Source organism: Narcine bancroftii, chromosome 8 (genome assembly GCF_036971445.1).
Source record: "Narcine bancroftii isolate sNarBan1 chromosome 8, sNarBan1.hap1, whole genome shotgun sequence".
NCBI classification, from domain to species: domain Eukaryota; kingdom Metazoa; phylum Chordata; class Chondrichthyes; order Torpediniformes; family Narcinidae; genus Narcine; species Narcine bancroftii.
In genome coordinates this window covers 91,421,030-91,447,513 of record NC_091476.1, presented here as the reverse complement: position 1 = coordinate 91,447,513, position 26,484 = coordinate 91,421,030, and the positions used below count along the sequence as shown (strand labels likewise).

The 26,484-nt window shown below is 43.9% G+C and overlaps 1 protein-coding gene across 6 annotated transcripts in view; it reads right to left on the bottom strand.

Moving 5' to 3' along the window:
- pknox2 (pbx/knotted 1 homeobox 2) overlaps positions 1–26,484 on the bottom strand; it is a 542,571-nt gene that overhangs the window by 219,305 nt on the left and 296,782 nt on the right. For 4 of the 6 annotated variants that reach the window (XM_069894493.1, XM_069894489.1, XM_069894488.1 and 1 more), the window contains one exon: positions 4,926–5,034. In XM_069894493.1, coding sequence (XP_069750594.1) covers positions 4,926–5,012 — 87 coding nt within the window. In that variant the 5' untranslated portion in view covers positions 5,013–5,034. Of the gene's footprint in view, positions 1–2,704; positions 2,845–4,925; positions 5,035–6,601; positions 6,621–26,484 lie in introns of those variants that run through there. The other 2 variants (XM_069894490.1, XM_069894492.1) reach the window with 2 other exon arrangements.

Below are 26,484 nucleotides of genomic sequence, written 5' to 3'. Positions count from 1 at the left end.
AGAAATCCAGATCCTCCAGGTTCAAGTACAGTTTCATTCCAACAGCAACACTTAAACCTCCCCTTTCCACACTAACTCCAACAACAAACTGCTCTGGGGCCAACAAAACATCTGAGGGCACCAATGAAATGTCACTTTTATCTTGCATTATCTGAAATGGAATATTTATCTATCTATCTAAGGTGGTACAAATGGCGTAGCAGTTAGCACAATGCTATTGCAGCACCAGCAATCAGGACCAGGGTTTGAATCCTACACTATCTGTAAGGAGTTTGTACATTTGCCCTGCATCTGCATGGGTTTTCCCTGGGGTCTCCGGTTTCCTCCCACAATTCCTAATGTGCAAAGGGTTGTAGGTCAATTGGGTTTTATATTTATTATCTCCTTTTCTGTTGTAATTTAACTTTGAATATTGTAGTTGTGTATCTTGGTACCTGTGTGGCTGGAGCAAGTAAGAGCTTTGGTGCATCTGTCCATTGTACTTTTGTATATGAATGAGCGACAAATGGCACCACACAATCAGATTTTGTCACTACAAAGGAATAAGTTGTTTTTCTAAAGAGCTTTCATCTCAAACTCCTCAAGCTAATCTCTTTGGATTGGGCACCAGGGGCGTTTCTAGGGTATAGCAGGAATGCCACGTGCCCAGAGTGCTACTTGAAGAGGGTGGAGGTGGGGTGCCACTTGAAGGGCCTCCCTCCCAACCCCTGCTGTCCCAGACATACAAGGAACATGAGCCTATTTCTTCTACGCTCGGTACACTCGTCATTCTTTCTCGTTCTAGCGTTCACTCTCAACTTGCACAACGCCAATAGAACATGGCGTCTACCAACGCCAGTTTTCACGAGACCTCCTTGTCGTCGTTTATTTGGACGCATTGGCCACCTGCCACAGGTGCTATTTTGCATAAATACGCCCCTGTTGTGCACACACTCCAAAGTTAGCCACAAACACAAGAAGACCACAAGATAAAGGGCTCAGTGGGTATGTGGTTGATTACACAGGTACTTTCACACTCTTGTAACATGGTGTAGGAGAGTTGAGAGGAATACAGACACTCAGTTGCAATCCACAAATGTGCTGGAAAAAACTCAGCAGATCAAGCAGCACCCAGAGGAAGTTTCGGGCCTGAGCCTTTCATCAACGTATGAACGTAAAACAGGTAGGTAACTGAATAAAAAGGTTTGGGGAGGAGGGGGAAGGAGAGGAGGGAGGAAGGGGCAGGGAAATTGGTGACCAAGACAAATCCTGGGCTCTTCACATTTGTGGTGCAACATGTGCAGTCAACCTGAGAGCTTGGCTCAGAAGTACTTGGAAGTCATTGCCATTTGCAGTCCCAATGATATGGTGAGAACAGAAGGATCACGTGATGGACTGTTACTTCTGTCTGACCGATGCGTCTAGCTTCTCTGCTAAATAATAAGAAATCTATTGAATACCCCAATCCACTTTCTGCCATGAGACCAGTGACACGTGACGACAGTTTGCCAGTTCCAAAGCCACCAAATGCACGGAGCCTAGATGATGCAAGTGAAGACGCCACAATACATGAATCAGGTGTGGTAAACCACACTGATCCAGATTTTGAACCGTTTATGTCTGGTTATCCTAATGTGATAACATAGCCAGAGTTAAATGACCTGGTCAGGGTCTCAGGTTGGTCAAAACCAGAACGACTTGATTTAAGATTGCAAGGATGGCGTTTGCCGTCAGTAGGTCAGAAGAAATTCAGTCTTTTGGAGTCATCAAGAACCTATGACATACTTCTTTATGCAGGTTGACAACCTGCAACAATGGCATTTTTAATAGATTCAAAGTTAAGCCTAAAAGCTGTCCTGTTACAGAATGGCAATGCCTACCCTTCAGTACCCATTGGCTACGCAGTATACATGAAAGAAACATATGATAACATGGAATTGTTATTGTAACACATACAGTACATGGAACAATTGTGGTGATCTAAAGGTACTGGAAAGCAGCTGGGATATACCATGTACTGTTGTGTTACTTGTGAACAGGAGAGCCATGCTAAAGAGTCACTTTACATTAAACAGAACTGGCTGCGCCATAAGCATTTAGTTCCAGATCAGAAAAATGTGGCAAATAAACCACGTCGACCCAACAAAGATATTTCTGCCTCTTCTTCATATAAAAGTCAGATTGATGATAAACTTTGTGAAAGCAATGAACAAGGAAGGTGATGGATTTCGCTATTTGAGACAGATGTTTCCAAGAGTAGCTGATGCCAAGATTAAGGAAGGCATTTGTGTTGATCCACAAATCAGACACGTTATCAATGACAGGCAATTCGAAGATCTGATCGTGAGGCCAGAGAAAATAACGTGGAAGATATTTAAAGATGTTGTTGAGAATTTTCTTGGCAACTACTGAGCACCAAACCACATCCAGCTGATTGACAACGTGCTTCAAGCAGGCAAGAACGTGAAGTGCAGCGTGGAATTGAAAATTCATTTACTGCATTTGCACTCGGACTTCTTCCCTGCTGATCTTGCAGCTGTCAGTTTCACTCGGACATTGTGATCATGGAAAAGCGGTGTCAGGGGAATTAGAATCCATCAATGCTGGTCACCAACATGAGAGGAATCAGAAAATGATAACAAATGAAAAACAGCAGCAAAACTTTTTTTTGAGTCAGTCAAACTAACACAATTAAATATGCTAAATTCAATACAAGTTCATTTACCTCAAACTACTTATGTGATACAGCAAATCTGAAATTATCTTGGTGTTCAGCTTAAAGTTGTCTATGATAATCTTCAGTTATTTTTCCACCAGGAAGCAAGCCTTTTTAAAATATTTGTTGTCCAGTGTTATTGAACATGCCTGAAGACCAAGACATTAATAATAGTAATTAAGTTTCATAAATTTAAACCTCACATGTGGAAAAAAAAGGATATAATTGCTCTTCCTCAAGTATAAAAATTGCAGGTAAAGGAAATCATTTCACAATTTTTACAGATATGTTACAGATTATCTAACAGTTAAGCGGTTTTAAGAACTATTAATGCACCACATACATTGTTTTAAAGGTAATGTCCAGGGGTGCAGAGCTAAATTTTTAGATGCCGGAGCTCACTAAAAACAGCGACAAGGAGGTTCCGGAGTGGCCCCGTGAGGTTCCGGAGCGACCTCGTGAGGTGCCAGAGCTGCGCTCTGGTGATGTCCGTCCGGCAGCACTGCACCCCTGGTAATGTCAAACCAATGTTATTTCACGCAAGTAGTGAGCTGTCAGCGGGTCAAGCAACATTTCAGGTCAGGATCCCCACAACTTCATTTTAGGTTATTGCAATTTGTCAGTGGCTATAATCTTCAAAGTCCAGCCTGCAAACCAAACTTTCAGTTGTTCCTTCTCTTTCCAGAAGTTATTGCAACTCCCTGTGCCTCACTGGATGCAAAGTCAATGGAGTAATTCCATCTCTCCCAACCATATCTGTCCAAACCACCATAACCATTATCCACATACTCCGACTTAACTGACCCACATTTAATAAAAGAATCGGTCCTAATTCATAGAATTCTATGCCCAGGCCAATTCTCAAACGAGAGAAATCTTCAAGATTACATTGCATTTAAATATTGAGATTTTTTTTATCAGAGTTGAAAGAGAACACCCAGGAGATCAAACGAAAATAAAGAAATGCTACAGGACTTCTATGTTGATTTTTTGATTCTAACTCAATAAAACTCTTGGCTGTAGTGTGGAATGGGCAGAATCCAGTGGGTCTCCTTTGTGAGGAAGAGATAAATAGAGAGTAGGTCTATTTGCCTGCCTGACCAGCTGGAGGATTTACTTCAAGTTTTCAGTATTAAATACACTTTTTTCCTGCACACGGTAACATTACAAAAGAGCAAAGAGAGAGTAAAGGAGCTGTGCACCACTAAAGAGGCACGGAATATCTTCCCATTAGATTCAGCCTTATTGTCAGAGTTGCATACATGATATTACATACAATCCTGAGATTCTTTATCCTGCAGGTGAGGCAGAATTACCATTTATTGGCAGTACAAAAAAAAATGACTGCAATTCAGAGAGAGATTCTTATAAATCAATAAAGTGCAAATGTAAGAGTCCTTAAATGAGTCCCCAATTGAGTTCGCAGTTGAGGAGTCTGATGGTGGAGGGGTAACAGCTGTTCCTGAACCAGCTGGTGTGAGTCTTGCAACACCTACACCTATTTCCTGATGGCTGCAGCGAGATCAGAGCGTCTGCTGGGTAGTGAGGGTCCTGGGCGGTTGCTGTTGCTTTCGTTCTTGACGGTGGGGAGGGTTTTACCCATGATGTCCTGGGCTACCTTTTGCAGGGCTTTACACTCGGGGCATATTTTAAATAATTAAAATTCCACTGAGGAGTGAACAAAAAGAAAATCCTCATACAGGTACACGATCCTTTATCCAGACATCTAAAATCCAGAAAGCTCCAAAAACCGGCAAGTGGGGAGAGAGACGGCAGCACGAGTTGGGCGGGCGAGGGGGAGAGACTGGCAGCGCGAGTTGGGTAGGCAAGGTTGGGGGGGGGGGTGGGGAGAGACAGCAGTGCGACTGGAAAGGGGTTGGGGTGGATACGGCAGCATAATTCAGGTGTTCTTAAATCTCGCTTTCTGAAATCTGGAAAAATCCGAAATTCAGAACACACTGTCTCCCAAGGGTTCCAGATAAAGTATTGTGTACCTATACTTGGAACTATTAAGACTACCTGTACTGCAAACTGTTAACTTAATGCAGCTTGTAACCAGTAAACTTTTCCGTTATTCTCCCACATCCATGTGACCATTGTAATAAAGTATGTGGATGAGCTCCAATTTTAAAATTAATTGCAGGGATATGGTTCTCAGAATTCCATAAGAGTATCCTCAGGGCGAAACTCCACAGACTGAGCTCTCAGTCTTCATTTACTTGAAACCCACCTGTTGGCTCTCTTGGTACGTTGGAGGGGGCACACTCTGGGCTGCCATCATGGTCAACGATGATGCAGGGGACGCATGTTGCATCATGGGATTGCTTCACATCGAGAACCTAGAGAAACAACAAATAAAAATGGATTTTACAGCTGCTTCAGTGAATAGATAGTGAATAAAAGAAAAAGCTCCAATTCCAAGTGTGACTTGAACCTGTGTGACTTATTTTAGGTAAATGAGAAATTCTGCACATGCTGAGGTCTAGAGCAGTACACAAAAGTGCTGGAGAAACTCAGCAGGTCACTCAGCACACATGGGAAGTAAATGGCAGTCGCTATTTCGGGCCTGAGCCCTTCATCACAAGTGTCGACAATCAGGCAGACGCCCAAATTAAAAGGCAGAGGGGGTGTGGGGAAGGAGGCGGAAGGACCGTAGGCTAACAGGTTAGAGATGATAGGTGGATACAGATAGGAGGGTAGTAGAGAAAGAAGCCGAGAAGTGATGGGGGAAGTGAGCTCTTTGATAGAAAGAAGGGAAGGCTGCGGGTACCTGGAAGAAGGGAGACAGTGGGATAGGGGAAAGGGAAAGACCAAGTGAGGGGGGTTAACAGACCTTGGAGAAGTCGATATTGATACTGTCGGGTTGGAGACTGGTGAAACAGTATTGCATCTCCAATTTGTAGGTGGCCTCAGTTTGGCAATGAGTATGACTTGTGCTACTTTACAAGGACATTCAGCAATGCCAATAAGAACTAAATCACATATGTAGCTTGCAAAACTGCGTTAACCATTCAATCAGAAGGAATGGCATGCTGTACCATATTTACTAATATCTTGGTCCATATAAAGTAAAAGTAGGGGAAGGGTAAAACAGCCAGGGCAGGAATCAAACAAATCACAAGCCTCACAGGTAAGTGAACTGTGCACTCAGTACAGGTACAAAAGGAGCAAGGGGGGAGAGAATGTGGAGAGAGAGAGTGTGAGGGAGAGAGAATATGGGGAGAGAGAGAGTGTGGGAGAGAGAGTGGGGGAGAGAGAGTGGGGGAGAGTGGGGGAGAGAGAGTGCGGGGGAGAGAGTGGGGAGGAGAGAGAGTGGGGGAGAGAGAGTGGGGGAGAGAGTGTGGGGGAGAGAGTGTGGGGGAGAGAGTGTGAGGGAGAGAGAGTGGGGAAGAGCAGCAATGAGGGGGAGGAAGGATGGTTGAGAGGGAAGGGAGGGAGAACTGGAAAGACAGGAAAAGGGCAGAGGGAAAAAGTAAAGACAAGCAGGTTTAGTAGAAAGCAGAAAAGTCAATGTTAATGCCATCTGGCGGGAGGGTGTCCAGACAAAAAATAAGGTGTTGTTCCTCCAATTTGCGGGTGGCCTAGGTGGAATAGTACACGAGGCCATGGTCAGACAGACAGAGGGAGGGAGGGAGAAGCAGGAAAAGGAGTGGGATGGGGAGAGAAAAGGAGCAAGGAGAAAGAGCCACTGAGGGGAAGAAAGAACAAAGAGAAATGGACAATTAGAGAGAGAGGGGGAGTAAAAGAATGTGGGGGAGAAAATGACAAAGAGATCAACATCAGTCTTCTCCTTCTCTCCCAACACTTCCCGTAAACATTCTAAAAGTGCAATTGACTTGTGGTCAAGGAAATATCTCAGGATAATCAATGAAGTCTAATTAATACAGAAATAACATTAAAACCTACACTAAAGCACAGAGATTGTTCTTGCAAGGTCAAAATCAGGGTTCTATTTATTGTCATGCTGACAAAACCCTTTGTCCTTTACTTGCCCTGTAAAGAGAGATGCTATTAGTCAGACGTCACTGTAAACAAAAAAGAAAACAAAAGAGAGTCTCTCCATACACATCGCATGTCTATGGATCCCGCCATCTCCTCCGACACCACTGCCTCTGCCCCTATAACTTCCAATAGCTGCACTGCCAGTGGTGGACCTGGTCTCACGACACCCAAGTGGCCCCTCCTTGGCCCTTGGGTCCGAACCCCCCAAAGAAACTGGGAAGCTGTCAGGGTCCGAGGCCCTTTGTGACCCCTCTCCCCATCAGTACCCTCATAAATCCTGGACCCAAATTCATGAAGGCCGAGTGCTCAACGGTTGTTACTAACCTTACTTTTCAAAATTTTCTCCCATTTCATAAAATCAACTAGACATCAGATCTGTACAATAATAATGGTGATGGGCTGCTGTGATGCACCTGCTGCTGCTTCTCATTGCTTTGGTCCTGCTCCTACGTCCTGGTTTGTCAATGTATTCAAAATCCCTGTCCGGCCGTTGACCATAAAAATCATCAGTCTCGAGAAGAGAAAACATCTCGAGGTTGTGGAGCTTGCTGACGACATGGCCAGCTTGTTGACCATTCCAAATGGCTCCTGGAAATGATTGGCTAACTAGCTCATTAAGGCTGAATGTGGTTGGTAGGTCCAGAGTCCCAAATAAACTGGCCAAGTGAGGATGCCAGATGTCTTCCCTGAGGATATTATTGAACCAAATTAACCTTCATGGAAATCCAATACTTTCATTAATATTTCAAATGTATTAGGTTACCTGGATGTAGTTATCCCAGATGGTATGTTAGGATTCAGACATGTATCTGGATCAATAGTCTAGCCTTGAGCGATTTCTGCTGTAACTAACAATTGTAATCCTTAAAATAAGCCTTTGGGCAAGGTCACTAACAAAAACTCACTACTTAGCTCCTTGATTTATTCTTCCTGACTCTGCTGTTGGTCTTGTTAGCAAAACTGATTTTGAAATCATCTTCATTTTGCAATGAAACAATACAATCTATTTCATTATTAGTATTATGGGGATCATATTAATGGTTCATGCCTATTGAAAAGATACAACTTACTGAGGAGACTTTTCAATTTAGCAATTCAAAAACATTGATCATTAACCTGCCTTCTAAAAGCACAGAGAGAAAGGAGGAAGATTAAATCTACAAAATTATATAGAAATATTACAAGAGGAGACTCACGAACTATTCTGTTAGATTAAAGTTAATGTGGATTTTAATACTATTGACCGCATTTCTGCAACACTTTGTGCTCTGTCGTCTATCAATATCAGCTGTGGACACTTCGATTGACCAAGAATTGACAGGCTTTGGGCTTTTATTAGAGTTGATGTGAAGAAGTCCTTCTGAATTTCACTCCTCAATGGTCTGGATCTGCTTTTCAGCAAGGAACTATCAAGGGTGAGAAAGAAGAAAGGACCAGGAAAGTAGCAGAGAAAGAGCATCAAAGAATAAGTGAATCAAGTCCAGACAAGGAAAATACACTATTTTGGATCGGGTGCAAAAAATCACAAGGGTTGGAACCGGTTGAATAGGACCATGAGAGGAATGCTTCAGAGAAAGGTGAAGGATTTTAATAAATCAAGGCATTGAGTAGCTGGTGTTTGTTAGTGACCTTGCCCAAAGACTTATTTCAAGGAACATTGAAGTCTATAGTTTAGTAACTGCATCAATAGACCAGAGCTGGATTATTGATCGAGATTTCCACTATATCAGATGGGAATAATTAAATTGAGGTAAAATAATAAATTTGAAAGACAAAGCAAGTATCAGTGAAGCTATTGAAATCCATTTGGTTCAATAATATGCTCAAGGTAAGCTTGGCGCAGCGGTTAGCATCAGAGTGAGTTTTCTCTGGGGTCTCCGGTTTCCTCCCACCCTTCAAAATGTACTGGGGGTGTAAGTCAATTGGGAGTTGGATATGGCATGTCTCAATAATCTGGAATCCCTACCTGTTCCGGCCCATACACAAAGTTCACACTTACTGAGCCAACCAACCATGCTTCACTGGGACCAATTGGAGATGGATGATAAATGCTGGCCTTGCTATAAATATGGCCTCTCTCTTCATGGGACGGTAGAGCAGACACGCAGGGCAGCTCGCCCATTTCAATATTCGTTCCACAAAATTTAATAATTTGGGAAGAAAATCATAAATCATGCTTGTCACCTTCTGGGCCCAACTGCTGGTCTGTCAAGTTAGGTTCCCACACCAGTGCAATCAGAATTATTTTCAGGAAAACCAAGTGATGAAAATTTAAAAAAATTTCAATGCTCCATTCACAGCACAAGCTATATTATTGGTCATTCTTCTCGAACAATTGATTGATTGATGGAATCGGAGGTCAATCCACAGGACCATAACTGTGTCAAGAGAGAATCATCAGAGCCTACCTCCCCCACCCCCCCCCCCCTTCAATGTGATCTACTGGGATCATTGTCTGAAGAGAGCTTGCAAAATCGTTGAGGACCCCTTCCACCCTGAACACAGCATCTTTCAGCTACTCCCATTAGGGAAGAGATAGAGGAGGATCAGATCCAGCACCACCTGAATGACTCAAAGAATTGCTCACACTAACCATGTGAGACTCTCATATTCAAGAAGTAAAATTTGCTTATTTATTTGTATATATAAATAGTTGTCCTCCAGATCTAGGTAACGGAACTCGTCTTTAACCCGGGAACTGCCTAAGTTCAACTGAGTGGCCGTACTTTGCACACAAGCCCAGTTAATCAACATCACCAGGCCCATCACTGTGGAAAACATTAATGACCTTTCCAACTATATTTGCATTTTGGACTTCCCTAATTTTTCTTTTCTTCTTTACTTTCAAATAACTCTTTTAAAGCGACTGATTCTTTTTTCCCCTGCAGACCCTCATCCCATTAACCCATTCCAGCAAGATAAAGAGTCGAGGGTTGAGAAGATCCAAGGTTTAAGGATCGCTCGGGTGAGGTGGGATAATGGTCAATTATAATCCAATGGCAGACATAGACCAGTGGTTCCCCACCTTTTTCTTCCCACTCACATCCCACTTTAAGTGATCCCGGTGCCATCAGTGCTCTGTGATTGGTATGAGGTTGCTTAAGGTGGGATGTGAGTGGGAAGGGAAGGCTGAGAACCACTGCTCTAAACCCAATTGTTACGGAAATATTTTGCTTGAGAAAAATGGTCATTGGTCCATTTCCTTTGGAGTTCTGAAACCGTGCACAAAACAAGTCAATTAGTGGTTTTCAAACTTTTTCTTTCCACTCACATACCACCTTAACTAATCCCTTACTAATCACAGAACACCGATGGCATAGGGATTACTTAAGGTGGCACGTGAGTGGAAACAAAAAGTTTGAAAACCACTGACATGGACCTTTAAGCAGCATATACTGCACCAAATAACACCAGGTGCTGTAGGTTTCTGTGAGGAGCGCTGGACAAAGTGGTGGTTCTCTGTCTGCCTTATAGTGGACAAAGAATTTCATGCATGTTATATTCTAAAAATAATGTAGTATTACATGACAATAATAGAACCTTTATCTTTACACTGATAAGCATCATGCAGTTTTGCAACCAGATTTAATCGGACACAGAATCACATTATTTCCACAGCCAAATTATATTCGAAATTCTGGCTATTTGACCAACAAATACCAAGGCCCCTGAGCCAGCACTGCCACTCACTGTGATCATCCATAATCATTTCCCCCGTTCCTGCCTTCTCCCCACATCCCTTGACTCCACTATCTTGAAGAGCTCTGTCTAACTCTTTTTTGAAAGCATCCAGAGAATTGGTCTCTACTGCCTTCTGAGGCAGAGCATTCCACAGATCTGGGTAAAAATGTTTTTTCTCAACTCCGTTCTAAATGGCCTACCCCTATTCTTTAAACTGTGGCCTCTGGTTCTGGACTCGTTGTACAGCGCATTGAAAGAACCAAAGACTTGTTGATCCAAACCAAGGCTTTTATTAACTAAAAGACTGGAGCATATCACATGTCGGTCGACCAGTCCAGAATGGCCTGGTCTGGCTAGGAGCAATCCTTTAAGACCTGCCAGTAGGTGTGGCTACGCTCTCAGCCAATCACAATCATCCTACACTACAATCTGTACATAAACACATTGATGATAGAATCTGTACTATCACATTCACCCCTTCTTTGAGAACTGACCCTGGGGTGGATGGAGGGCTGTTTAAAAAAAAAAGAAAAAGGGCCCAGTGAAGGTTAGGGGCTGTACCGGTCAGGGGGCCTGACCGTCCGGTGTGACCGCTGTGGTGCTGGGATTGGGGTCACTGGAGTCTTGTCGCCGGCAGGCTCGTAGGGTGTGGCCACTGCTTCGCTCAATTCCCCAATGGTGTTTCAACAATCTGGCCTGAGCTGGAGGGGTGGTGCTGGTGCCTCTGTTCAAGCACATAACCTGGGGGAGAAGGAATGGGGGAGGTTGGGTTAAAGGCACTGCTGCACCTGATCTGGCTTGGGCTAGGTCCCTTACCGAGACTGTGTCCTCCCGCCCATCCGGGTACTCAACGTAGGCACAAGGCAGGTTCACATGGAGCAGAGTTACTCGGTAAATCAGGGGTCATTTTTTGAGTACCAGACGTGGCGTCATAGGAGGACTGGCCTGGGAAATGTGAGCCACGCCGGTATGGTTGTTCCCGATTCGGATTTCCTTGGGAAAGAAAACATCCTTTCATGCGGGGTGGCATTGGTCACAGTGCATAGGAGGGAGCGGATGGAGTGTAGGGCACCAGTGAGCATGTCCTGCCAACGAGAGGTGGGGAGACCTTTGGACCGGAGGGCAAGCGTAACCGCTTTCCAGAAGGTGACATTTTCTCTTTCGACTTGCCCATTACCACGTGGATTTTAGCTGGTGGTCCTGCTTGAAGCAATACCACGCTCCAGAAGGACGAGGACCCTCTATCACTGTGGATGTAACTGGGGTACCCGAAGATGGCAAAGATACTGTGGAGGGCCTCTAAGTCCGAGGAGGCAGTCATGTCCAAGCAGGGCACAGTGAACGGAAAGTGGGTGTAGTCGTCGATGGCCGTAAGGATGTGTTACGGTTGGTCAACAGTAGGGGCCCCTTGAAGTCCACGCTGAGATGCTCAAAGGGGCGAGTGGCTTTGATGACGTGGGTGTTCTCCGGACGGAAGAAGTAGGGCTTGCACTCAGCGCATACCGGGCAGGCTCGGGTCATGGAGCAAATCTCCTCGACCGTATAGTGAAGGTTGCGAGCTTTGACAAAGTGCATGAACCTAGTGACCCCTGGTTGACAGAGCTCCTCGTGGAGTTTCTGCAGCCTGTCCAGTTATATATTGGCACCAATCCCCGTGGAGAGCACATCTGGCGGGTCGTTGAGTTTACGTGGCCGATACAGTATGTCATAATTAAAGGTGGAGACCTCGATTCTCCACCTGGTGATTTTGTCATTCTTGATCTTACCTCGCTGGGTATTGCTAAACATGAAGGAGACCGCTCATTGGTCGGTCAGCAGTGTAAAGCGCCTGCCAGTGAGGTAGTGTCTCCAACGACATACTGCTTTAACTATGGCCTGGGCCTCCTTCTCGACAGAGGAGTGTCGGCTCTCAGGACCCTGGAGGGTTCTGGAGAAGAAGGCTACCAGCCGGCCGGCCTGGTTCAAAGTGGCTACCAGTGCAAAGTCGGACGCATCACTTTCGACTTGGAAAGGAATGGACTCATCGATGACGTGCAGCGTTGCAGCAGCGATGTTCGATTTGATGTGGTCGAAGGCCGCTCTGGCTTCGGTTGACAGGGGGAAGGAGGTGGTCTTGATGGGTGCCCGTGCCTTGTCGGCATAGTGTGGAACCTATTGGGCATAGTAGGAGAAAAGGCCCAGGCAGCGACAGAGTGCCATCTGGGTGTGGGGGAGGGCAAGTCCATGAGGGGACGCATGCGGTCAGGGTCCAACATGACCACCCCGTTCTCCACCACACAACCTAGAATTGTGAGCCGAGTGGTCCGAAATTCACACTTGTCGAAATTGTAGGTCAAGTTCAGCCAAATTGCAGTCTGAAAAAATTTCTCAAGGTTGGCATCGTGATCCTCCGTGTCATGGCCACAGATGGTGACATTGTCCAGATACGGAAAAGTAGCTGTTAGCCTGTTCTGGTCCACCATCCAGTCTATTCCCCGCTGGAAGACCGCGATGCCATTTGTGACCCCAAAAGGTACCCTGAAGAATTGATACAGCTGCCCATTCGCTTCGAAGGCCGTGAAAGGTCGGTCTTCACGGCGGATTGGGAGCTGATGATAGGCCAAACGCAAGTCAATGGTGGAAAACACATGGTATTGGGTGATCTGATTCACCACATCCGTGATCCGTGGAAGAGGGTACGCATCCAGAAGCGAGAAGCGGTTGATTGTCTGGCTGTAGTCAACTACCATCCGCGGCTTCTCCCTGTTCTTAACAACCACCACCTGGGCCCTGCAGGGACTCGAGCTAGGTTTGATAATGCCCTCGTCCAGCAGTCTGCGCACCTCGCTTGTGATAAATTTCCTGTATTCATAACTATATTGCCGGCTTTTGGTGACCACAGGCTTCAAGCCAGGGGTGAGGTTTGAGAAGAGCGCTGGTGGAGCAACTCGGAGGGTGGAGAGGCTACAGGTGAGGCCCCGGGGCGCGGGGACGGGTTGCTCGGGCTGCCGACAGACAGAGAGTGGAGCGTGAGGCCCCCCAAAGTGCAGGGAAACGGTTTGAAACTGGCACTGAAAATCCAGTCCCATTAGTGAAGGGGCGCACAATTGGGGAAGGACTATTAGATTGAAGTCTGTATATGTGATGCCCTGGACTTTCAAGGTCGGCACGCAATACCCCTTTACCCCAGTTGAGTGCGATCTGGTCGCCAATGGAATCTTCTATGCAGTGGGGAGAATAGCCAGTCCTTAACGGAGGGCCAGGTCTGGGCGGATAAAACTGTCAGTTGACCCCGAGTCAAATAAGCAATTGGTATAGTGTCCATGCACTTTAATCAGTTCCATTGCTTTTGTGAGGGGTTGGGGGAAGTCCTGGTCGAGGGTTACTAATGCAGAGACTTGTAATGGGGACAGTGGAGTCCTGCGCGATGACATCACGCAAACAGTTGGGCCTGAAGAGACAGCGTCGAGGAGTAGGTGTTGATGTCTGCAGGCTGCTGGGGGGGTCAGCCAGCCAACGGTAAGTGTTGGGGGTCACTGCTTGATGTCGGCGGTGGGGCGGTCAGCGGCGGCAGGTCCCTGGTCGGCAGCATTGAGTCCTCGGTTGGCAGCGTCGGATGCAGCTGCGGGTACCTGCTCAGCTGCCTCAGTGGTGGCGGGTCACCAGTCGGTAGCGGCGGCGGGTGTGGCGTGTCCCTGGTCGGCAGCGGCAGTTGAGGTCAGGGTTGGGGCCTGGTCGGACATTGCTTTGTGAGGGAGGGTGATCGTCATTTAGGCGAGGGTGGGTTGTAACTTCCGCGCTCAGTGTCTGTCCCATGACATCAGGCGCTGCCGCACGGTGGAGCCCTCGCTCTCTTTGGATGAGAGCTCTGAGGAAGAAGTGTTTGAATGGGAGGGTGGCGATTTGGCTTCACACGAGGCACTGTGCTTGACAGTGGCAATTTTGGAGTGACAGACTACAGCAAAGTGGCCGTTTTTAAGGCACTTCTGGCATCTGGCTTTTCTTGCCGGGCACTGGGACCTGCTGTGCTTGTTCCTCCTGCAGAAATAACACTTTGGGGTTGAATCGGGCAGCGTAGCGGCAGCCAACAGGCCGTTGGTGTGCCGGGGGGTAGTAGGGTAAAGGGAGGGCATCCTACTCACATCTGAGTGTAGGTTCCAGCCCCAGGAGTACACATCCATACTTAAGACCGCAGCCTCCATTGTCTCTGCGATCCAGATCACGTCCTCTGGGTTTTCTCCCCCGTGCTCTAGCAGGCGCTGCCTCACCTCATTCGATCGAACCCTGGCCACATACCCATCCCCAATTAGATCATCTGTGGTTTCCGCAGCAGTTCTATCTGTGCAGGCACAGTCCCTGCCCATTGCCCTTAGTGCCTGAATATAAGCTCTACAGGACTCACTGGGCTGTTGTCTCCTTGTTGCAAGTTTGTACTGAGCATAGACACCGTTCACCGGTCATTCATAGAGCCCTTTCAACACCTTCATGGCTGCGACGTAAGTGGTCGCCTCCTGGATACTCTGGTAGACTCTCGGGGACACCATAGTCATCAATATTAGTAGTCGATGGCTGTCCTCTATCACAGCAGGGTCAGAGAGCTATATGTTTCAAAACTTCTCACCCAGTGCTTAAAGTCATTCGAGGCTGTAGCTGACTGTGGGTCGATGTCGAGGCATTCCAGCCATAGCATACACTCCATCCCTTCAAAATTAGTTAATAAAATTGCAGAGCGCGTCGAAAGAACCAAAGACTTGTTGATCCAAACCAAGGCTTTTATTAACTAAAAGACTGGAGCATATCACATGTAGGTCGACCACTCCAGAATGACCTGGTCTGGCTAGGAGCAATACTTTAAGGCCTACCAGTAGGTGTGGCTACGCTCTCAGCCAATCACAGTCATCCTACACTACAATCTGTACATAAACACATTGATGATAGAATCTGTACTATCACACTCCCCCAACATCGGGAACATGTTTCCTGCCTCTTGTGTGTCCAATCCTTTAATAATATTATGTGTTTCAATCAGATCCCCCTTCATCCTTCTAAATTCCAGTGTATACAAGCCCAATTGCTCCAATCTTTCAACAGGTGACAGTCCTGCCATCCTGGGAATTAACCTCGTGATCCTACACTGCATTCCCTCAATAGCAAGAATGCCTCTCTTCAAATTTGGAGACTAAAACTGCACCCAATACATCAGGTGTGGTCTCACCAGGGCCCTGTTCAACTGCAGAAGGACCTCTTTGCTCCTATACTCAACTCCACTTGTTATGAAGGCCAAAGTGCCTTTAGCTTTCTTCACTGCCTGTTGTACCTGCTGGTTTCCTTTCAGTGACTAATGAACCAGGAGACCTAGATCTCCTTGTAATTCCCCTTTTCCTCACTTGACACCATTCAAATAGTAATCTACCTTTCTGTTCTTGCCACCAAAGTGGATAACCTCACATTTAGCTACATTAAACTGCATCTGTCATGCATCTGCCCATTCACCCAACCTGTCCAATTCACTCTGAATTTTCACAACATCCTCCTTACATTTCACACTGCCACAGCTTTGTGTTGTTTGCAAATTTTCTAATGTTACTTTTTATCCTTTCATCTAAGTCGTTAATGTATCTTGTAAATAGGTGCAGTCCCAGCACCAAGCCTTGCGGTACCCCACTAGTCACTGCCTGCCATTCTGAAAGGGATCCATTAATTTTTACTCTTTGTTTCCTGCCTGCCAACCAATTTTCTATCCATGTCAGTACCCTACTCCCAATACCAGGTGCTCTGATTTTCCCCACCAATCTCCAATGTGTGACCTTATCAAAGGCTTTCTGAAAGTCCAGCTACATTACATCCACCGGCTCTCCATTGTCCATTTTCATAGTTACATCCTCAAAAATTTCCAGATTAGTCAAGCATGATTTCCCCTTCATAAATCCATGCTAACTCGGACCGATCCTGTTCCTGACATCGAAATGCTCCGCTATTTCATCTTTTATAATTGATTCTAGCATCTTCGCCACCACTGATGTCAGGCTAACTGGTCTATAATTCCATTTACTCTCTCCCTCCTTTCTTAAAAAGTGGGACAACACTGTCTACCCTCCAATCTGCAGGGACTGATCTATAGAACATTGGAAAATGATTACCACGATTTCTGGAGCCATCTCCTTAAGTACCCTGGGATGCAGGCTGTCAGGCCCTACCAGCTTGGCTAAAAATTTTCAACTCAGCAGCTGTATTCTCAATTACTTTTTTGAAATAAAAAAGCAGATGTTTCGATGTTTCATTCCTAAGTGGTCTAACAACTCTCACTTTGCATATTCCAACCAAAAGAAAAAAAAACATCTCTCTCCATCTACAAAGTTGGAAATTTACAAAAATAGGAAAATGGGTGCCACAACGACAGTGCCACTGGGACTGCTGCTCGATTGCTCCAGTAACCTGGGTTCAATCAGGGACTGTGCTGTCGACATGAAATTTGCCTGCTCTCCCCACGACTGCGACGGTTTCCAACCACATGCTAAAGTCATTTGGGTTGACAGATAGAATAGCCATTGTAAACTGTGGTAAGGGGGGTCATAGGAGTCAAGGAAAATTTTTTTGGGGAAAAGTAGACTATAACATGCCCAGCATTGTCTCAATGGATTATAAGAGCTTGCTGTACACTGATTAGTTACCGTTCTTTAAATGGCCTCCACTTTCCTCCTCTCTCAAACAGCTCAATTCCATATTTCAGAATCTGGGCACCCTACACTAAGCACAGCTTCTAATTTGCACCTTAGTTATTTTAACATTCAAAATATGCATTAAACTAATTATCCTTTTTCACCATTTGAAAATGTAAAGGAGACAGGTGTCAAAAATGCCAGTTGCCAGTTAGGAAGCTAACCAAAATTATCAGTATCTGCATCCCTCCTGAGGAACCACTCATGAGTGAAACCATTCATCACTTCACATTGCAGGCCTGACACATACTTTATAAAATTCTGTGCCGCTTATAGCTCCCATTATGGAAAAAAAAACAATAAAAATGTCAAACAAATGAGGTGAAAATACCCCTCATTGCTCTCTGGATATACTGTGTGGCTTCATATTGAACGAAAATCGATCACGGAGATCCTAGGATTAGCTCCTGTGTTGAGCGAGCTGCTTTTAGCCTGGATGAGGGGAATACAATCAACGTCAAGCCATTTGGAAGGGGAAAATAACAAAACGTCCCTTGCCAGAAGCATCGGCATAAGCATTGCAAGGGCAAAATTTAGATGCAGCTGTGTAACACTCTCCCAGGCTTAAAAAGCCTGGTGATATTGTCCAAGCAGCAGAATTTAATCATTTTTTTCCTCCAAAAATAGACTTGATTCGCAATAAATTATTTTTAAAAAAGAGAAAGCCATTCTGTCTTTTCACATCCATAGTGTCAAAATCATATCTGTACATTCTAACAATACTCACTGTGACATTTGTTTTCTAAACACAGGGGCTCCCCTACTTACGATTGCCCGCTTTATGATTTTTCGGAGTTATCGAATCCGTACTTCAATTTCGAATTCCGATCTGCTCCCGCGCTATCCAGCAATTAATTTTAGCTCAATGCTTCAAACATTCTTCATGCCCAATGTGCTTTCAGATGTGTCTGTTAATGTTTTTATTTTGTGTGGCATGAGGGTATTCAAAATGTAAATATAACAAAATGGTAAGTGTGCTTTTCTTTCACGACTTATGATAGGTTTGTCGGAACGTAAGCCCATCACAGATTGAGGAGCAACTGCACACAGTTACCACCTCTGTGGTACCTTGTCACTCTCCTCTCTGTTGTTTAAAGGACTATCAGGGGTTTTTACGAGGCTCTAAAGACTGTGTACGGCCCCTCACCCCAAGTCCAAAGCCCGCTGCGCAGCTCAGACGGCAAAGTCCTCCTCAGCGACAAGATCTCCATCCTCAACCGATGGTCAGAACACTTCCAATCTCTTTTCAGTGCCAACTGCTCAGTCCAAGAATCCGCCCTGCTCCAGCTCCCTCACCAGCCCTTAAGGCTAGAGCTGGATGAGGTTCTCACCCGGGAAGAGATTTATAAGGCAATTGAACAACTGAAAAGTGGCAAAGCAGCAGGTATGGATGGAATCCCCCCCAGAGGTCTGGAAGGCTGGTGGCAAAACTCTGCATGCCAAACTGCATGAGTTTTTCAAGCTCTGCTGGGACCAAGGAAAACTGCCTCAGGACCTTCGTGATGCCATCATCATTACCCTGTATAAAAACAAAGGCGAGAAATCAGACTGCTCAAACTACAGGGGAATCACGCTGCTCTCCATTGCAGGCAAAATCTTCGCTAGGATTCTCCTAAGTAGAATAATACCTAGTGTGGCCGAAAATGTACTCCCAGAATCACAGTGCAGCTTTCGCGCAAACAGAGGAACTACTGACATGGTCTTTGCCCTCAGACAGCTCCAAGAAAAGTGCAGAGAACAAAACAAAGGACTCTACATCACCTTTGTTGACCTCACCAATGCCTTCGACACCGTGAGTAGGAAAGGGCTTTGGCAAATACTAGAGCACCTTGGATGCCCCCCAAAGTTCCTCAACATGGTTATCCAACTGCACGAAAACCAACAAGGTCGAGTCAGATACAGCAATGAGCTCTCTGAACTCTTCTCCATTAACAAATGCGTGAAGCAAGGCTGCGTTCTCGCACCAACCCTCTTTTCAATCTTCTTCAGCATGATGCTGAATCAAGCCATGAAAGACCTCAACAATGAAGACGCTGTTTTCATCCGGTACCGCACGGATGGCAGTCTCTTCAATCTGAGGCGCCTGCAAGCTCACACCAAGACACAAGAGCAACTTGTCCGTGAACTACTCTTTGCAGACGATGCCGCTTTAGTTGCCCATTCAGAGCCAGCTCTTCAGCGCTTGACGTCCTGTTTTGCGGAAACTGCCAAAATGTTTGGCCTGGAAGTCAGCCTGAAGAAAACTGAGGTCCTCCATCAGCCAGGTCCCCACCATGACTACCAGCCCCCCCACATCTCCATCAGGCACACAAAACTCAAAACGGTAGGGAGAGTTAGGAAAACGGAATATAAAGCTAGACTATTATCGGATCACTCACCCCTGTTATTGGCAATAGAGCTTGAGGACATCCCACCAAGAATGTATAGATGGAGATTAAACTCCATGCTACTTAAAAGACAGGATTTTAGAGAATTAATTGAACGACAAATTAAAATGTACTTTGAAATAAATAAGGAATCAGTGAAAGATAAGTTTATACTATGGGACGCAATGAAAGCATTAATCAGAGGGCAAATAATAAGTTATGTAACTAAGATGAAGAAGGAGTACAATCGGGAAACAGAGTTGGAAAGGGAAATAACAAATACAGAAAAAGAATTAGCAATAAAGGAAGATACAACTAAAAGAAGAGAATTGGCAGACAAAAAAAAATATGAAACACTACAAACATAAGGTGGAGAAGAACATAATGAAGACAAAACAGAAATATTATGAGCTAGGAGAAAAAACGCACAAAATTCTAGCGTGGCAGCTTAAGACAGAACAAACTAAAAGAATCGTATTGGCATTAAGGAAAAAGGACAAACAAATTACATATAATCCAACGGAGATCAATGAAAACTTCAGGGAATTCTACGAACAACTATATGAAAATGAAAACGAAGGGAAAGAAGATTAATTTCTAACTAAAATTGAAACTACCAAAATTACAAACAGAGGAGCAAAATAAATTAATAAAACCATTTGAAATAGAGGAATTACAGGAGATATTAAAAAAACTACCAAACAATAAAACACCAGGAGAGGATGGATTCCCAATAGAATTCTATAAAACATTTAAAGACTTATTAATTCCTCCCCTCCTGGAAGTAATCCAACCAGATTGATAAAACACAAAACATATCAGATTCATGCAAAACAGCAATAATTACAGTAATACCAAAGACAGGGAAAGATCCACTAGCACCAGCATCATATAGACCAATATCTCTACTTTACACAGATTATAAGATAATAGCTAAACTATTAGCAAACAGATTGGCTGACTATGTACCAAAAATAGTAAATCTAGACCAAACTGGATTTATTAAAAAAAGACGAATAACAGACAATATCTGTAAATTTATTAACTTAATTCATGCAGTAGAAAGAAATAAAACTCCGACAGTAGCGGTTGCTTTAGACGCAGAGAAGGCCTTTGACATAGTAGAATGGAATTATTTATTCAAAGTACTACAAACATTCAGCCTACCAGAGAAATATATTAATTGGATTAAAGCATTATATAAGGGGCCATTGGCGAAAGTGACACTAAATGGATATATATCAAAACAATTTAACTTAAGCAGATCAACAAGGCAGGGATGTCCACTATCTCCCTCACTGTTCGTGTTAGCCATAGAACCACTAGCAGAACTGATAAGAACAGAAAATAAAATAAGAGGGATAAAAATAAAAGAGAAGGAATATAAAATCAGTCTATTTGCAGATGATGTTATAATATACTTAACAGAACCAGAAATATCAATAAAAGAATTACATAGGAAATTGAAGGAATATGGAGAAGTATCAACGTACAAGATCAACGCAAATAAAAGTGAAGCAATGCCAATGAATAATGCGATTTCACAAAATTTAAGAAAGAATCACCATTTAGATGGCAAACACAAGCAATGCGATACCTAGGTATACAACTAAATAAAAATCTCGGCCATCTATATAAACTAAATTATCATCCATTAATGAAAAAATTACAAGACGACTTAGAGCATTGGAAAGACTTACCACTCACACTGATAGGAAGGATAAACTGTATTAAAATGAACATTTTCCCAAGGATACAATACCTATTTCAGTCATTACCAATTCACTAACAGAGAAATTCTTCAAGGAGCTAAATAATAAGGAAATTCTTATGGAAAGGGGCGAAACCAAGGATAGCATTAGATAAATTAACAGAATGGTACAAACAAGGAGGCTTACAACTACCAAATTTTAAGAATTATTATAGAGCCGCACAATTAAGATACCTATCAGATTTTTATCAAACAAGGGAAAAACCAGATTGGACCAGATTAGAACTAGATAAAATAGGGGAGAAGATACCTGAACATATACTATATAAATGGGATGAAAAATTGGTGCAATGTAGGAATTCACCAGTATTGCATCATCTGCTCAACATTTGGAAGAAGATTCACGTAGAAAGGAATAAAACAAATTACCAACTACCAAAACTAATATTGATGCAAAATCAACTAATCCCTTTCACAATAGATAACCTTTCCTTCAGAGAATGGGAGAGAAAAGGGATCAAAAGAATAGAAAATTGTTTTTCGGGAAATAAATTATTATCCTTTGAACAAATGAAGGATAAATATAATATAATTCATGATACAATGTTTGCATACCACCAACTGAAAACCTACTTGAAGGACAAATTGGGAAACAGTCTGAGGTTACCAGAAGGAAGCAATTTTGAATATGTGATTACAGACACAATGATAATTAAAAAATTTATAACAAACATGTACATCAAACTGCAAGAAAAGGAGAACGAGGAAACAAACGGTAAACCTAACAAAAATGGGAACAAGATCTAAACATAAAGATAAAGAATGAAACATGGGAAAAGCTATGCTCCAGAACTATGAGAAATACAATAAACACGAGGTTACGCATGATACAATATAACTGGATACACAGGCTATACATCACACCTCAAAAGTTAAATAAATGGGACCCAACAGTATCAGACAGATGTTTTCGCTGTAAAAAGGAAACGGGAACAATAATTCATGCAATTTGGACATGTGAGAAAGTGAAAAAATTTTTGGAAGATCTAAACCAGATATTAAATAAAATCACAAAAAGCAATATATCAAAAAACCTAGAGATCTTCCTCCTAAGTAATATAAGAAATAAAGAATTTAGACTCGGTTTGGATGGAGCACAAAAAAGATTTGTTATGATAGCCCTAGCTTTAGCAAAAAAATGTATTATGTCAACCCGGAAATTAGAAGACAACTTGAGAATACAACAATGGTATATAGAAATGAATAAATGTATTCCATTAGAAAAAATAACACATAATTTAAGAAATAACATCACAATATTTGAACAAATATGGGAGCCATACATGAAATACAATAGAGAAATCCTATCATGGACTTCCACCACCTAAAATGACAGAAGGAGAAGATAACGAAAAGAACTGACTCAGTAAAATTTCTTGTTTATTTTTATTAAGTGACAACATTGTTTAATGGGTTTAATGTATCTTATAGATTGAACTTCAAATAAATGGGAAAGGGGGTGAGGGAGGGAGGGAAGGGAGGAGGGAAAAAGGGGGAGAAAATGACACTATATATTCAAGAGAAAAAATGTCTGTATGTATCTTGGTCAATATGGTTCATAGCGTGAAAATAAAAAAAAATTTTTAAAAACTCAAAATGGTCAACCAGTTTACCTATCTCGGCTGCACCATTTCATCGGATGCAAGGATCGACAACGAGATAGACAACAGACTCGCCAAGGCAAATAGCGCCTTTGGAAGACTACACAAGAGTCTGGAAAAACAACCAACTGAAAAATCTCACAAAGATTAGCATATACAGAGCCGTTGTCATACCCACACTCCTGTTCAGCTCCGAATCATGGGTCTTCTACTGGCATCACCTACGGCTCCTAGAACGCTTCCACCAGCGTTGTCTCCGCTCCATCCTCAACATTTATTGGAGCGACTTCATCACCAACATCGAAGTACTCGAGATGGCAGAGGCCGACAGCATCGAATCCACGCTGCTGAAGATCAGGTCACGTCTCCAGAATGGAGGACCATCGCCTTCCCAAGATCGTGTTATATGGCGAGCTCTCCACTGCCCACCGAGACAGAGGTGCACCAAAGAAGAGGTACAAGGATTGCCTAAAGAAATCTCTTGGTGCCTGCCACATTGACCACCGCCAATGGGCTGATATCGCCTCCAACCGTGCATCTTGGCGCCTCACAGTTCGGCGGGCAGCAACCTCCTTTGAAGAAGACCGCAGAGCCCACCTCACTGACAAAAGACAAAGGAGGAAAAACCCAACACCCAACCCCAACCAACCAATTTTCCCTTGCAACCGATGCAACCGTGTCTGCCTCTCCCGCATCGGACTTGTCAGCCACAAACGAGCCTGCAGCTGACGTGGACATTACCCCTCCATAAATCTTCGTCCACAAAGCCAAAGAAATACCTTGACCATAGTCCATAGCAAGTACAAAGAACACCCCAACGCCACAGAGACGATAACGAACAGATGAATTCCAGTTGTAGGAAACAGCAGCCAAATAGATAAGGCCTCATGATGGCCAAAATCATTAATTGCACGTCAACCATATAAGCTCATTGGAAATCATGACGATTTATATACTGCACACTTTCAATGGTTTAATTCAGGCAAAACGTTTGGCTAACACAACAGTTCTCTTTGCTCTAACAATCTTCATCAGTCCCTGAGCACCACAGGGCTGCGTTCTTAACCCCTTGCTCTACTCAACTTACACCTACGACTGTTGAGTCTCAGTACGAGAATAGCACCATCTACAAATTTGCCATGATACCACATCAGAGTGGGTTGTATAAAAAAAAGTGATGAGGCAGCATACAGGAGGAAGATGGAAAAACCTGACTAAATGGTGCACCAACAGCAACCTTGCACTCAAAACTAAGGAGCTGATTGTTGACTCAGGAAGGAAAAGCCAGAGGTGTACAATTCAGTGATCATTGTGGGATCAGAGGTGGAGAAGGTAGGCAAATTTAAGTTCTTGGGAGTCACTATCTTGGAGGATCTTTCCTGGACCCAACACACTAATGACATCGTGAAGAAAGCACATCGGTGCCTCTACTTCTTCAGGAGTTTGCGAAGGTTTGATATGACACCGGAAACCCTGGCATATTTCTACAGGTGCAAACTGTGCTGATGGGCTTCATCACAGTCTGGTATTGGGACACCAATACCCCTGAGCGTAAAGCCCTCGAAAATTTAGTGGACGCAGCCCAGGACATTACAGGTAAAACCCTCACCAATATCGAGAACATCGACAGGAAATGCTGCCTTTGGAGAGCAGTAGCAATAATCAAGGATCCACACCACCCAGCAAACGCTCTGTTCTCGCTGCTGCCATCAGGAAAGAGGTAGAGGTGCCACAAGACTCGTACCACCAGGTTCAGGAACAGCTGCTATCCCTCCACCATCAGAGTCCTCAACGACCATCTCAATCAAGGACTCTTTCTTGAGGACATTACTGATTTTTTTTATTCTCAAGTTTTTTTTTAACATTCATTATCTGTTTACAGTTCTTTATTTGTTTACACGTGTACTTTTTTTCTGTACTAGCCTGGCCTGCAGAAAAAAAGAATGTCAGGGTTGTATGTGATGTTATGCATATACTCCGACAATAAATGTGAAATCTGATATAGTCCTATGGTCCCTTTTATGGATTAACATTTCAGTGGAAAGTGCAACTGTCCCTTAGTATTGCATCGATATATCATCCTTAGTGATGAGCTAAAGACCCTGGAGTCCAATTGGGATGCATAACCATCTGATGTCAATTCAGATGTGAGCCATAATTTACACAGCAGTAAGATACACAGGCAACAGACTACAGTAATTTCCTCAATCTCTCACCGATGACTCTCGGAGACCGAGTGTTTTTTTTATCCCCAGAGTTAATGGTGAGCTAACAATGTTCATTACCGACCACATCGGGTCCATTTTAACTCAAAAAACCTCTGAAGTTATAATCAATTCTGTGTATTTCACCAAGGGAGCAGTCAACACTGATCTTCATGGAGTTTGTTCCCATCACTCCTCCTTTTCCAGCCAATTCAGTCACATGGTGAAATGATGCGATCGTTAGAGGCACCTGTGTGCTTCCACACATAATCCTTGCACACTGAACACCATCTTCATCTTGTGTGAATGTGAGCAAGTAGTAGCGTTCTTTCAACGTGCTCCACCCAAAGGTGCTGGAGAAACTCAGCAGGTGACAGAACATCCATATGAAGTGGAAGGCAGTCGAATGATATCCGACTAGAGAGCTCAGGCCCAAAACATCACCTGCCTTTTCATTTCCGTGGATGTAGCATTTCTCCAGCCCTCCTGCGTCGGCCCCAGCTTCTGCAGATTTTCTTGTTGACCAGCAATTGGCTTGGAAAGAGACCCATGGTTGGGGTTATTGAAGTGGGTCAGTAACTGGGCAACCTAGAAGGGCATCTATGTTTGCCCTTGCAGTGCTCATGTGGGGGTTGTGTTATTTTGGCTTTCCATTCATCTTCTCCTTCATTCTTCAGGTACATCACAAATGGCAACAGCGTTCAGTGAGGTGCGTTGCTAATAATAGTCACCTCTTGGAGACGTTGACATTTGCCACAGGAGTTTACTGCCCAATGATAAATGCTGGTTCCCAAATTTACTGTGACTGCATCTCAGCTGTAGGAGACGGTATAACTTCAGAATGATGGCATTGCTTCTCAGGGTGCTTCCAGGTACCTTAGGATAAAAAGCGCCATGGAGCATGGAAACAGGCTCTTCAGTCGAATTTCTCCATGCTGAACAGGTTGCTGGTCCCTCTTGCCTGGGCTTGGCACACATCCCTCTAACCATTTCCGATCCCTGTTTCTGTTCAAACATCTTTTAAAGTGAAAACACTGAATTATTGGAGGAACTCAGTAGAGTATCCACAGGCGGTAAAGATATACAACCGACGGTTCGGGCCTGAGCCTTTCTACGAGGCTGGCTGAGTTCCCCCAGTATTTTGGTGTTTTCTCTACAATTAGAGCGTCTGCAAACTTTTGTGTTCCGCTACAAATGTCTTTTAAATGTGGTCATTGTACCATCTTTATCACATCTTGTTCTGTAAAATGACCATTCTCTGTGTGAGAAAGCCTTTTGAGACTTCGTCCACCCCCTCTCAACCTATTTCAAGATTATCCATGTCATGATTTTCGGGGAATGATGTACGTTTACCCCAAGATCTCTCCATTCTACCACACTCTCCAGGGCCCTATCATTTATTGTGCAAGTCCTGCCTTGGTTTGACTTATCAAAATGCAATGATACTGTGCTGAAGCTCTGTTCTT